The sequence below is a fragment of the Malaya genurostris genome, chromosome 2 (genome assembly GCF_030247185.1).
Source record: "Malaya genurostris strain Urasoe2022 chromosome 2, Malgen_1.1, whole genome shotgun sequence".
Classification (NCBI taxonomy): Eukaryota; Metazoa; Arthropoda; class Insecta; order Diptera; family Culicidae; genus Malaya; species Malaya genurostris.
In genome coordinates, this window is record NC_080571.1 from 269,995,242 (window position 1) to 270,010,105 (window position 14,864).

General features: G+C 38.1%; 1 protein-coding gene across 6 annotated transcripts in view; it reads right to left on the reverse strand.

Moving 5' to 3' along the window:
- LOC131429991 (protein vestigial) overlaps nt 1-14,864 on the reverse strand; it is a 102,026-nt gene that overhangs the window by 7,241 nt on the left and 79,921 nt on the right. For 5 of the 6 annotated variants that reach the window (XM_058594585.1, XM_058594588.1, XM_058594587.1 and 2 more), the window contains exons 5-7: nt 11,533-11,624; nt 11,278-11,477; nt 11,128-11,201 (exon numbers count right to left, since the gene is read on the reverse strand). In XM_058594585.1, coding sequence (XP_058450568.1) covers nt 11,128-11,201; nt 11,278-11,477; nt 11,533-11,624 — 366 coding nt within the window. The remainder of the gene's footprint in view (nt 1-11,127; nt 11,202-11,277; nt 11,478-11,532; nt 11,625-14,864) is intronic. The other variant, XM_058594590.1, reaches the window with a different exon arrangement.

Consider the following 14,864-nt stretch of genomic DNA (forward strand, 5'->3'; position numbering starts at 1 on the left):
ATCGTGTTTTATGTTTCTCCCAAGCATTTCTTTGCCAAACAGCGCTCAAAACTTCTACTGCTGGAATAGGGGAAAAAGTCGCTTACACAAAAATTTCAATATCTCCGGTAAAAATGGACGGATTTGAACAATCTATGGCTTGTTGGAGAGGTATTATCGTGCGGAATCTAAGTTTGAAAATATATTCTGTTTTCAAGGTCAATTGTGACAGATACTGTCAAAAAACTACAAATTTTGACATAATACTTCGTATAACTCAAAAAGTAAACATCCGATCTCAAAATCATTCAATAGCGTTCAGGGTGACGGGGAGACCTTTCATTTGCGACTAGTTTGATCAAAATCGGTCTAGCCATCTCTGAGATCTCGACCTCTTAGTTGACAACACACATGCACATGCACACACACACACACACACACACACACACACACACACACACACACACGGACATTTGCTCAGTTCGTCGAGCTGAATCGATTGGTATATGACATTCGGCCCTCCGAAATTTCTTCTAAAGTTTGAGCCTCGGAAATTTTTTCTAAAGTTTGAGCGAATTCTATTCCTATTTTTACCTTTTTTTATATATATAAAAAATAGGTATAGAATTCGCTCAAACTTTCGAAAAATTTTCCGAGGCCCGGAGGGCCGAATGTCATATACCAATCGATTCAGCTCGACGAACTGAGCAAATGTCTGTGTGTGTGTGTGTGTATGTGTGTGTGTCTGTATGTGTGTTGTCAACTAAGAGGTCGAGATCTCAGAGATGGCTGGACCGATTTTGATCAAATTAGTCGCAAATGAAAGGTCTCTCCGTCACCCAGAGCGCTATTGAATGGTTTTGAGATCGGATGTTTACTTTTTGAGTTATACGAAGTTTTATGTCAAAATTTTCAGTTTTTTGACAGTATCTGTCACATTTGACATTGAAAACAGAATATGTTTCCAGACTTAGATTTCGCTCGGTAATACCTATCCAACAAGTCATAGATTGTTAAAATCCGTCCATTTTTAACGGAGATATCGATATTTTTGTGTAAGCCTTATTCCAGTAGAAGGAATTTTGAGCGCTGTATGAAAAAGCAATGCTTGGGAGCAACATGAAACACGATTTTTTATACTGTTACATATAATTGTTTCTAAGTACCAAAAAGACTGTGTACAGCATCCTTTTTTATGACAATTTGCCTCGGACCAATTTTAGCACGGTTCATTTTTGGCAACATAATCTTTCGAATATGGCATATGTAAACCAGATGATACCAGCATTATCGAGTTGGAAGTAATTCCATAATTATATTGATTTAAACTATTTACAGCAATAAATTCTGGAAGAACATGACTTCTATATACCATACGACTCAGTTCGTCGAGATCAGCAAATGCGTGTGTGACAAATAATTTCACTCAATTTTCTCGGAGATGGCTAAACCGTTTTCTACAAACTCAGATTCATATGAAAAGTCGTATACTCCCAAACAAGGTTCCTGAATTACGTTTGGATCCGACTTCTGATTGCGGAACCACAGGATGATATGTGAAACGAAATTAAAATAATACAATTCATTTTTCTCGTAGATGGCTAAACCGATTTAAGATTCAAATGAAATAAGAATATCCATGCAAAAACACATGCGTATTGATAAAAAAAGGTATCATCTCACTGCTAGGTGGATTAATCACGTTTTTATATTTATAAAAAAGGTAAAAAAACGACTATGAAATGTGAAATCTTGTGAGCGCAGCAATGTCTGATTGAATCTACCATTCTACAACCACAATCTATTGGAAAAACATTTTTTGACATCATTTTGTGTAAGAATTTCATTTTATTAGTGAATACAGATTAATACAAATTTTTTATACAAAGCAATACAGATTTTCTATGAAAATATCTGGCATCTCTGGTAGGCAGCTTCGCAGAGCTCGCGCCGGTTTCAGCCTACTGCACGTGAAGGAGCACACACTTCAATTTTAATTTTGATCTCGGCAAAAAAAAGATGCCGAAAACGGGTGGCAAAACGATATTTTACGAAAATTTCGGCTAAGATAGATATTCGATATTTCCTATTTTTCGGCAATTCAAAAAGTTGTGCTGATACGCGGTTCTGTAAATTACCGTGTTAATCAGCAATTGGTCGTTTTACCTAAATCAGCAAATAAACTTTGGTAAACAGCTTTTAGACAAGCGAAATTCGGTGATTCGTCAAAATAGCCATTTTTGGTCAGTGTAAATTCGAGCGATGTGAATTAGTGTATGGGCTCTATGCGGGATTAGTTTCAAGTAAAAATTGAATGTGTTTCGTGATTTTAAGTCAAATTTGTTCAATGTTTGGCGATTGTTCGTGACAAGAAATCCCCCAGATAATCCTTACGCACACGGGATAAATATCCTCGCAACGCTACTCTACTGCATGAAATTGATTGAATTCCGGTATAATTGATGAAATTGGAAATTGATATTGATTGGATTCCGGTATAATTTCCTTAAATATTCATTGTTTTATTGAGTTATTACTTTCGTTGCAGCCGGAATCTTAGTTTTCAGCTATTTGTTTTAATTGCATAAAAATCTCACAATAACTCGCATGCATGAACACCGATAGTTTAGGTAATTTCTTTCTCAAAGCGAAGAAGATCTCGGTAATTTATAGTCTTCACCAAACCGAAAATCTCGGTGAAATGCAAATGGAAAATGGAAAATGGAAAATACAAAGAGTCTCGATTGTTTCAATGTTTCCCGGGTTTCCCACCCCAATTTTCGTCGTTTTTTCATTGTTTTGACCCTCAGGAAAATTATGTTCTATAGGAGAACGTGGAAAAGTTGTAATTGGTTAACGAATATGTATTTTTATATACTTTTGAAAAACCACGGAGAAATAGAGCAATTTCTTTGCATCATTAAGTTGTATTTCGTTATTTTACATTCGGAACAGTCTTAGAAGGTATCAAAATAATCTGACCATCACATCCTTCTAGGCTATCTAGTCATTTCCAAGCATTCCCGAACCACGCCGAATGAGACAGGATGATGACGGCGAGATTCTTATCATGATATGTTAGCGATGTTCGTCGAACCTGTATTTGGTAGTGGTTCTAGGTACTACACATTGTAAGCGTGATCTGTTCGTTGATTTGTTTGTCTCGGGAGTCTCTGGACCATCTCACCATTAATATGTTGATAATGATGATGATGATGATGATGAAAGACTTGGCACGGATAGTTAGACACACTCATGTCCGCACCGCACTGAAGCGCCTGACATTCCCAGCATGTCTTTGGTCGGAGGTTTCCCTGGTTGCCCCGCTTCCGCCACGATGTCCGGCGCTGTCGGCAAATCACGTTTTAGACAAAGATCTGCGTCTGAGACGCCGCGACGGTGAAATGTAGATTTGACAATACATATTTTGAAGATTCAACTTGTTTTCGGTCGTGTTTCTGAGTTGAGTTTTTCCCGCATGTCGTCGATTCATCGGCTGTTTTGCTTCCATCAAACTCATCACGATGGTTTGCGGTGTTGCCGCAGTCTCAAGAATCAAGAAAGTTTTTATTTACGGCTGAGAAAATCGATCAAAATTGCCTACGCGGAACCAGCCGGCACAATAAAAAAATACACAACGTTTCGCGCTCGTCTGTTCACATTTTTCGCCATCGGTTCGCTTTTGGGCCGGTCTTTCTAAACACCACATTAGTGTTAGATCGCGCGAATTCATACGAAGACAGTCACTTTGAGCAGCACGGTAGCATTCTGGCAGAAATTATCAAGGGAATGGCATTTCAGGAATTCGATTCCGAAGCGCGTACGAAGAAGAAGAAGAAGTGAATGACATTGAATTAGACTGATAATACAAGGAAAAAATGTCGCTTCTGATCATATACAGAAGCTGGACAAAATGCGCATTCCATGCCCGAAGACTGGGCCGGTTCATCATTGCATTTGGCCGTCGGCTCTGTTGTGACCGATCGATCCCGAAAGCGGGGCCCAACGTTTTGAAACTTATCAACACTGGAAGTGCATTTTGGGTTTCAGTTAAAAAAATGAACTACGTTTTCGAAAAATTATGGCTTCGATTATTATGATTATGATCTGACGCAAACCCGAATCTTTTAATGTAGATCAAGTTAGGGCGGTACTCTAGCATCCCGTTGCAAAATTTTAAGCATTACGGTTGTACGGTATACATTTTCAAAATTTGAAAAAGGATGAAAAGCTGCGTAATTTTGAATTGTTACATTTTTCATTATTCAAATCATTATTGATGCCTCAGTTTTTCATTATGTTTCATAACGTGGTCCTCGTTTACTTACTGAAAAACCTTATTCCTATGTTTGTGAGCTGGTTTTGATACATTCTTTGTGTTTGTAGGGTGGAAGCAGTTCCCATGCAGTGACTCTTTAAGTTGATACACACCAAAGTAATTTTCACTGTTATCCGTAAAATTTTTCACTGACTCTCAAATTCGATAGAATAGATCATAATTGTTATCGGTTGTAATTTTTTTGAACAACAATTTTTGAAATTGGATAACACAACTAATGTGAATTAGAAAAACCATAACAAATCGTATGAAATTTCTAAATTTAAATTAGGAATAAATATGCCATCAATTTTTTTTTGTTTCAATTATAGAGGTTTTAACATTAATGTCATTCGCCTCTTCGGGCCAGAAAAACTTTCTGACCCTATGTGCGGGGTTGGGAATCGAACCCAGGCGGGCTGCGTGAAAGGCATCGACTTACCCATCACGCTATACCCGTCCCCTATGCCATCAATTTCAATAATTTACTTATAAAACTTTTCTCGAAAATACAAATCATATAGCGATTTGAAAGAATATCCGCAAACCAAAAGCCGCCATCTTGGATTTTAAGAATTCTATGACTATAAATTTTTGACATCCACCTACCAAGCGTGGACAAAAAGTGTCTATAATTCTTTCGATAATTCACGAGAAAGGGTAAAATATTGCTCACTTATAACCAAAGAATTTTAAACATATTTAAAACGACTAGGGACATTTAAATAATACATTCTACACCAGCTCTCCAATCTATAAACCTAATCTAGTCTAATTACACCTGTTTGGGAATTTGCGAATACCGGTTGAAACTAAGTAGTACAAGCAGAAAACAATTCTGTAATATTCAATAAATTCAGTGTAATTCCAAGCATACATTCGTTTGATAAATGCTATATCATACTATGGCTAAAAATTAAATTAAATGATTCGTTCAACTAATGCGGTTGAAACTTTGTGTACCTTTTTTGGCACTGAATTTCTTCACAAGGATTGTTCAAATCAAACATTTTAGAAAACTGCTATTTTGAGTTCTTATTGGTTATCTCATACTACTGAAAAATTGATCATAAATTGAAGAACATATTTATGATCGTATGGAGTAAAAAAATGTTCTACTGCGTTAAAAGCAACAAGAGATATTTCCGATTAAGTTCTACCCATTATTGTACAGAGAAAGTTTTAAAAAGGCGCCTCATAGTGCTTTCATAAATTCAGTCCATCTTGAATCGGATAGGTTTCTGCATCCGTGAAAAATGAATGGTTTGTCATATTGAAGACGTGAGCAAAGGTATCAGGAATCAGAACTAATTGGCTCAAGTGGCACGTTCCCCTAGTTATTTGGAGATTTGTGCCTTGCCGTAGCTTCACATCAATTTCCTGATGTGAAGGGAAGGATAAAAGGAACATGGAAGGGAATTGTGAAGTGGGTGAGGTGGGAAAACAGCACAAAACATAAAGAAACAAATCGTTCTACATCCCCGAAATGATGTCAAAATGCACAGTTAATAAAACCTCCAACCCCCGAGAGAATTTAGAGATTTTACAAAAGCAACACCATTCTGCATTCCCGGAAGAATGCAGAACGATTCGCAGTATGTACGAGCACATAAAGGATGCCAAACAATCTGCTAAATCCTATTCAAGGCCAATACAGAAAGGATTTATTCACTCCAGAAAGAACGATGAACCCTTCTGACTATAGCTCCTTACCACATTGGGTGAGAAACGATAGAATATCCTTTAGTTTTAGCTCCGCATGCACATACTCAACCATGGAGAACCAAAAACCCGGATTCGTAGTTGCGTCAATGCGGGACAGTTATACAGGGTGATTTTTTAAGAGCTTGAGAACTTTTTTAAACAATAAAACGCATAAAATTTGCAAAATCTCATCGGTTCTTTATTTTAAACGTTAGATTGGTACATGACATTTACTTTTTGAAGATAATTTCATTTAAATGTTGACCGCGGCTGCGTCTTAGGTGGTCCATTCGGAAAGTCCAATTTTGGGCAACTTTTTCGAGCATTTCGGCCGGAATAGCCCGAATTTCTTCGGAAATGTTGTCTTCCAAAGCTGGAATAGTTACTGGCTTATTTCTGTAGACTTTAGACTTGACGTAGCCCCACAAAAAATAGTCTAAAGGCGTCAAATCGCATGATCTTGGTGGCCAACTTACCGGTCCATTTCTTGAGATGAATTGTTCTCCGAAGTTTTCCCTCAAAATGGCCATAGAATCGCGAGCTGTGTGGCATGTAGCGCCATCTTGTTGAAACCACATGTCAACCAAGTTCAGTTCTTCCATTTTTGGCAACAAAAAATTTGTTAGCATCGAACGATAGCGATCGCCATTCACTGTAACGTTGCGTCCAACAGCATCTTTGAAAAAATACGGTCCAATGATTCCACCAGCGTACAAACCACACCAAACAGTGCATTTTTCGGGATGCATGGGCAGTTCTTGAACGGCTTCTGGTTGCTCTTCACTCCAAATGCGGCAATTTTGCTTATTTACGTAGCCATTCAACCAGAAATGAGCCTCATCGCTGAACAAAATTTGTCGATAAAAAAGCGGACTTTCCGAATGGACCACCTAAGACGCAGCCGCGGTCAACATTTAAATGAAATTATCTTCAAAAAGTAAATGTCATGTACCAATCTAACGTTTAAAATAAAGAACCGATGAGATTTTGCAAATTTTATGCGTTTTATTGTTTAAAAAAGTTCTCAAGCTCTTAAAAAATCACCCTGTATATATGAAGTACCGTAATCGCGTTCACACAAATGACACGAATAATACTCAGCACGCTGAATAGTAGCCATGTGATAATTGAGTGTCCAGTCATGTCCAGTTAGAGCTCTGACCAGAATACTGCAATGATGCTTGTAAAAATGCAGTAGATACTTTGACATTTTCAGATTCAAATCTGGTAAAACTGTTTTTGTCTGAGCGCAAGTTTGCAAGATGCGCCAGTTTTTGGCATGTTTGGATGCAGCCCAAGAACGAATCTTGTGCTTTATACAACTAGTTGAAAGTGGTAAAACTGGTTCAGGACCAACGAAATCATTCGTTGCACCAGCTCTAACCAACTCATCAGCCCATTCATTTCCAGTAATACCAGAATGGCCGGGTACCCATAAGAAGTAAACAGCATTTGAAATGCTGAGGTCTTCAATTTGAGTTCGACATGCGATCACTAGATTCGACCGTGAATCATTCGAACTGAGTGCTTTTAAGGTTGCCTGACTGTCGGAACAAAAATAAATTCGTTTACCACAGATTCTCTGCTGAAGTGCCGATTGTGTTTCATACAGAATCGCGTAGATTTCTGCTTGGAACACAGTACAGTATCTACCAAGTGAATGAGACTGCTCTAGCCCCATTTCACGATAGTAGACACCAGCACCAGCACAACCATTCTAGAGAGAACTGTCCACTATGTGTTCATCAAGTTGTCGTTCCAAACAACCAGACAACCATACCTCACGAAGAGGATAGCTCACATTGAATGTTTTGAAAAGAAAACTGCATGTGAGAGTTAGGTCACTAGGAGCGAGTAAATACTCATCCCACGTAACCATTTGAGACCACAAGCGAGTGTGGCTGGTAGCATAATCTAATGGGTTACTGTTCCAAAGCCCTGTAACCTTAAGACGGTATGTACAAGATAATGCTTCTTGTTTTAGGAACACATGTAGTGGTTTAACGCACAGTAGCGCCTCTAGAGCAGCAGTAGGAGTTATCGTGAACGCTCCTGTCATCGCCATTAGTACCATCCTTTGGAGACGATTTAGCTTTGACTGAACTGTCGCGACTTCTCCTTTCTGCCACCATACAAGACATCCATAAGCTAAAAAAATTCGTCCCGGGTTGGCTGTTCAATGCATAGGACGCTGGTCTCACAAGCCAGTTGTCGTATGTTCGAGCCCTGACCTGGAAGGATTCTTAGTGTCAGTAGGATCGTAGTACTAGTCATGCAATGATTCTCTACGCTAAGAATCGGCTGCGAAGTCTGTTGAAACAGAAAGGCCAAATTCCACAAAAGGAATGTAATGCCAACAAAAAAAAAAAATACTAAAATTGGTCTAACGATAACGATCCAATCTGACAACACCATTGCTCAACAGTTATATGCTTATACCGGTCATCAAGATATGATAATCGTCGGCAAAACCGTAAGTCGGAAATCCAATGTTATTAAGTTCCCTTAACAAACCATCAGCGACTAGGCTCCATAAAAGTGGGGATAGTACACCACCTTGAGGACACCCACAGACACTCAGCTTTATAATCTCTGCTTGCAGAAGCGATGAACAAAGAAGTCAGCGAGCAAAGTTTCATTTAAAAGAGGCTCTGTGAGATCTGATGACCTGCTACGCATTTCTGAAACTACTCTTATATGTCACCAATCACATTACGTATTTTGCTTTAGTGGCCAACGTTCCGAAAGCATTATCCTTCATCTTCAGGATCTCTCGATTTTCGTAAGTCAAGTGAGTTTAGTTAGTAGCTATACTGATATAGAATTCTTTCGATTTTTTGTAATGAACAAATTTATTTAGGTCTATTTGCGTACAAGCATTACGTGGCCGATAGACCCGTTTTTTTTGTTAGCCAAAATATTTATTTTGTAAATGGATTTCGTTATCACATTTTCTTTCTATTTCCAGCTTACATTTCCATCCGGCGACGATTGATGGGTACTTTTCTATCGAACCACAAACATATAAGTTTAGATTTACAATAAATTACCAATAACGTATATTCAAACTCATGCTCCATGCTAGATTGTTATCTGCATAGAATATATCAGGTATAAAACTTTGCTTCCGCCGTTTTTTCCAAAATTTAAAGCTTTATTGCGAAAAAATGCTTACAGATATATTATTCAAAGTATTGTCCGTCACTAGCGACAACTTTCTCCCATCTTTCGGATCCCGGCTCGAAAAAAGGAGTCCTCTTTTGACGCTATCCATGAAGCAATCCATTTTTCCAACTCTTCGAAGGATTGAAAATGTTGATCTGCTAGGCCGTGTGCCATCGAACGGAATAGGTGGAAGTCAGAAGGGGCGACATCTGGGGAATACGGCGGGTGGGGCAAGACTTCCCATTTCAGCGATTCTAGGTACTTGTTGACCACTTTTGCGACGTGAGGCCGAGCATTGTCGTGTTGGAGTTGACTTTGTCATGTCTCTCTTGACAATGGCCGCTTTTCTTCTAGCGCGCGACTAAGGCGCATCAGTTGCGTTCGGTAGCGATATCCTGTGATGGTTTCATCCGGTTTTAAGAGCTCGTAGTAAATCACATCGAACTGATCCCACCAAATACAAATCATAACCTTGGCGTCGTGAATATTCGGTTTTGCCTTCGACGAAGTAGCTTACCCGGGCTTTCCCCATGATTTTCTGCGTTTAGGATTATCGTATCGAACCCACTATTCATAACCGGTTACGATTCGATGTAAAAACCCCTTACGATTTTGTCTTTGAAGCAGTTGCTCACATACAAATAGACGGCGCTCGATGTCCCTCGGTTTCAACTCGTACGGCACCCAGTTTCCTTCTATCTGAATCATGACCAGGGCCTTGAGACGTTTTGAAATGGCTTGCTGACTAACTCCCAACGATTCGGCAAGCTCTTGTTGGGTTTGGCACGAATCTTCATCAAGCAATGCTTCTAGTTGTTCATATTTGAAGGTTTTTTCTCTTCCACCACCATATTTGTCTTCGACATCGAAATCGCCATTTTTAAAACGTTGAAACCACTCCCGACACGTTCTTTTACTCAGAGCAGCATCACCGTAAGTTTCTGAAAGCATTCGATGCGCTTCAGTTGCATTTTTTCGAATTGTAACAGAAAAGTAAAACTTCCCGCAAATGGCGAGAACAACTGTCACTGAAACAGCGATGACAATTCATTAGGCACTGTACATACTTACTTTAAAGGCATTATCATCTATGTATTTTGACCAGCCTCAGCCGGTACAGCCACCTATCGGAAAACGGCGGAAGCAAAGTTGTACACCTGATACATATCACTGTTTCCTTCCGTTGTTTAGTAATAACTTTTACGATTACTATCTGTACTATTAAACTATCTCACAGTCATCTGTCAAAACACTGCTGAATTGAAATATTTAATAAAAAGAATACGAAATGTTTACTTTTATTTTACTGACAAGATCTAAAACTTTGAAATGTTAGTGCTTTTCACAATTCGGAAAAAGTTTTGCAAACATACAGTAAATCACTTAATAAGAGTGAAATATTTCAACAGAAATTATTGAATACTTCAGAAAGAGTCATATCAATCAAATAGGTTTACCTTAAAATAAAAATAAACAAATATGTTTTAATTGTTTTTGGAAGGGTATTCATTTCAGCATTCCAATACCTGGTAATCAAAAATTGAACTGAAATCGGGATTTGACGACGTTTGCAGAAAGAAATGTGAGTCCAAATTATCGTTTTAGTGCATCGAATTACTCAGCAGTGAGTCTATCCATTCAGCTAACTCTCATAAATCATTTATTGAAAAAGCAGCAATATTTCACAGTCTATGACGTTTTTCAATTAGCTGAATGTTTGTAATATTATTTTGGTAAATTGGATCATTTAGCCAATTATTTGAAACTTCAGCTGGTAGAAATTTTCAGACATCCGTAAATATAGTTTTGTATATATTAAAGCAAATGGAGAAAAGTTAGTATAGAAATCTTTTTTTTTGTGAATTGGCAATCATGAAATTGGCTCAAAATTAGATCAGTTAGCTACCCTCTGTGTCTCATCTTCCTGAAACAAATATTCAGAATATGACAACAAAACTCACCTGCCATCGTAGGATAACTAGAATATGCGGCCGCACTTTCCAGAGCATGCGCCGTCTGTTGATCGTGATGTAACCTGTGGAGAAACGATCAAATGCAAACACACTTTGTACTTTCTGGCAATCAAACACTCATTGGACCAAACTGCCTACCTAGACGTGTGTCCGTACTGTTGGGGTAACCTCAGTAAGCTGCCGTACTGTGCCATGTTGTGGTGGTACGCGTGTGCGTGGGCGGCATGTGCGTGCGCCGCGTGGGCATACGAACCGTAATGGGCCGCATGCCAAGGATCCGTTGAGTAGCCACCGTCGGTCGAGTAAAGGTCGGAAACCTGTAGTAATGAGTTGGAGAACTATAATTGTGCGCTGATTACCGGTTTTGCATCCTATGTGGGGATGTACGCTTACCTGATGGTGGGTAGGTGCAGGTGTTGGATGAACGTAGTTGCTATTCCAGAAGGAGGGTGGAAAATTTCTACTCGTCATGGAACTGTAACCTTCTGGAAACAAAACAAATAGAATAAATAGAATATCGGCGAATTGAAAGACGATGTGTGTAACTATATTTAGCGACATGGTTCCACTTTCCAAGATGCAATGCTGATTTTCTTGTGGTGCACTTCAGCTGCTCACAGCATTCAGTGAGTGACATTTTTCAACAATCTTGTCCAACGAAATCGGGAACCCATTATGTAGCTCTTTATGTAACCACCTTCCGAAAACGTAGCATAAGTCACGAAATGAAGACAGCAAAAAATAATGCGAGTTCGGCCGATCTGCTTGTACTGATCTTATTCAGCTTGAGTGTTGTTTCAAGTTTTCCAAGACAAACCAACACCAAGTGGAATAACAATAACATTTAATCGATTTCGGAGAGTTGAAAGTTAACAGAGCAGTCGGAAAAGACTCCCCGGCAACGGCAGGGCACAAAAAGTTGTACACCAGCGAAGACGAAAGGAAAACAAAATTCCAAAACGGAAAGAGACACAAACGGGCGGGAAAAGCGAACGTTTGCTATCTAGAGAAGGTAGGACCACATACATGCTGGAGATTTGCGGGGGACAACGGTCTGGGGGAAGGGTGCAGCAACCGATCCGGGAGTTAGCGAGAAAAGGTAAAGTTCCATACCCCAGCGGTACAGATCAAAAGGGTTGTGGCAATTTGGACGAAATCATGGCGGCCGATGCAAAAGGTGAGCCAAACAGAACATGGTAGCAGATTGTTGAAAAGGGCAGTTTCGATTAAAGCTGTACATGTCGGAAAGGTTTCTGTCGTTGGATTTGATTTCAGTGGAAGAGATTGTTCCTACAAGGTTAGCTGTTTGTGTACTGATACTGATTACGTAGCAGTAAAATGGTAAGCTCTTTGATAAGGGTTTTGTTTGAGTGTAGTATTCTTATTCAAATTTCACTGAACTATTTTTGTCCTGTTCGAGATAGTCACCATATTAATGTCGCTGTTCGATTTATATTTTATATTTACAGTTGATGTCATAGAATCTATCGAGCTTTTAGGAAGTAATAACTTTCTATACCATCCTGCGCAGATTCTTTACACACTTGCGGGAAAATACGACGGTTTCGATAACACCTTGAAAAAATGGTGTAAGTTTACGTCTTTCGAAACCATCATATTCCAGCGTCAAAAATGGCTCTTTTTTACAGTTGATTTAACACATATTCAATATTTTCTGACATAGTTTTAAGTGCAGAATTATCGGTTACTGGAATTACACCCTCATGAATTGAGTCATATGTACACACTTAGAAAAATTCACGACTCACTTACATTCAAAATTCAAATCATTTAAAAATAAGCCGTATCATTATCTTCACAGTTAATTAAGCTGAAGCTTACATCGATATGTCCTGGGTTGGCGGTTCAATGAATAGGACGTTTGTCTTACAAGCCAGCTGTCGTATGTTCGAGCTCCAACCTGGAAGGATTCTTAGTGTCAGTAGGATCCATAGTACTCTAGCTATGCAATGATTCTGTACACTAAGAATTGGCTGCAAAGTCTGTTGAAACAGAAAGGCCAAATTCCACAAAAGTAATGTAATGCCAAGACTTTGCTTTTTACAGCGATACAAGCGCAAAATTTATTTTTACATGTTAATAGATGTAATATTATGGTAAGAACTGTGTAATAACATCAAAACAATATTTGGCACTCAGAAATTCCACAGTGTTGTGCTTATTCCTGGTGGCAAAATAGAGGTGAAAAGGTATTCTAATTCAGAAGATGAACTAAAAATATTTTCCTTGTATGGAAACTATAAAAAATAGCACGAATGAAGATATCTTTGAAACAAATGTTATATATAATAATAAATAAATATTTGAGTAAAATTCAATACATATAACGTTGTGGGGGTTATATATTTCCTCAGAACTAGACAAGAAAATAAAGGAATAATAATGCAATAATTGTTTAATGACATAAACTCTGTTCAATGGAATTCATGATCAATAAAAATATACTTAATTGCTATATTAGACAATGTCTTCTCAAAAACTGAGTTGCATTACATCCTGAGATAATTACTTTCGTTGGTTTAGTTTTCGTTAAAATCACACGGAAAAACTAAATCCTCAAAAGTGTCCAACTTTATTTTTAGACTGGAGGCAGGGAAAATAATCACCTATCTTGTGACTAAATTTCATGCAAATCAAACATGTTTTTTTTTTGCAAATCGGCTTTAGATTTTCAAAATCGATTTTTTTTTCAGTGTAGGAGTTGATTAGGATTTTTTTAATATTTTTATTTGAAAAACTGGACTAATTTTGTAAAAATCACTCATACAACACTTTTACGTTAGATTTGTCATTTTTTGACTACTGCCATTTGAAAAGAAATGGTAAAAAAAGACAGTCTAGATCATTTTTGGAAAAGCAAAGTACACAAAGTGTTTTTTGTGATTCTGAGAGAGTGCTGCCCACTCTGAATACAATTTAGCGCGAAATTCTTCGTCTTGTAAAACAACATTGTTACGAATCTCATCAGTTTTCATATTTTCCGGAATATATCTTGGAAAATGATCCATTGATCACTTCTTCAACAAACAATTAATTTACCAGACTGCAAACGACACGAAATATAAAATTCAAATTTTTTGTTAAGCTCAATTTCCTCAACAAATCCTAGCTCGACTTATTTGCATGAAATTCGACAACTTTTTCAACATTCTTGGGACTCACGTTTGAGCAACTTTTGTAGAAGATGTTCATTTTGTACTTCATTCTTCACTTCGGATTTTTATCTTTATTTTCATTCCATGAACACTTATTTGTCATTTCTCATTTGTTTGTGCGTATTATCAGGTGCGTTTCTGTCATACAAAAAAAAAAAAATAAATACTATACTTGATTTTTTTTTTTTTTTTAACGTAAACTTAAGAAAATGGTTATGTGCACCTAGCATAAACTTGGGGGTAAAAGTAAGCTTTTTCCCCTTCAAATTACCACAATCTGTACGGCCAGTAAGCCGAAACTTGTTTCGTTCGAGACGTCAGGTTAGACGTTACACTTCACGTGTACAAAAAAAAGTGTCTTGCAAATAGCATTAACTTTACGTCTGCTCAGCGGATTATGTTGATCCGGGGGTTTGCGTCAGCATAATCTGCTGACGCACTGATGAGTCGAAGACGAAACGTAAACTTAAGAAAATGGTTATGTGCACCTAGCATAAACTTGGGGGTAAAAGTAAGCTTTTTCCCCTTCAAATGACCACAATCTGTACG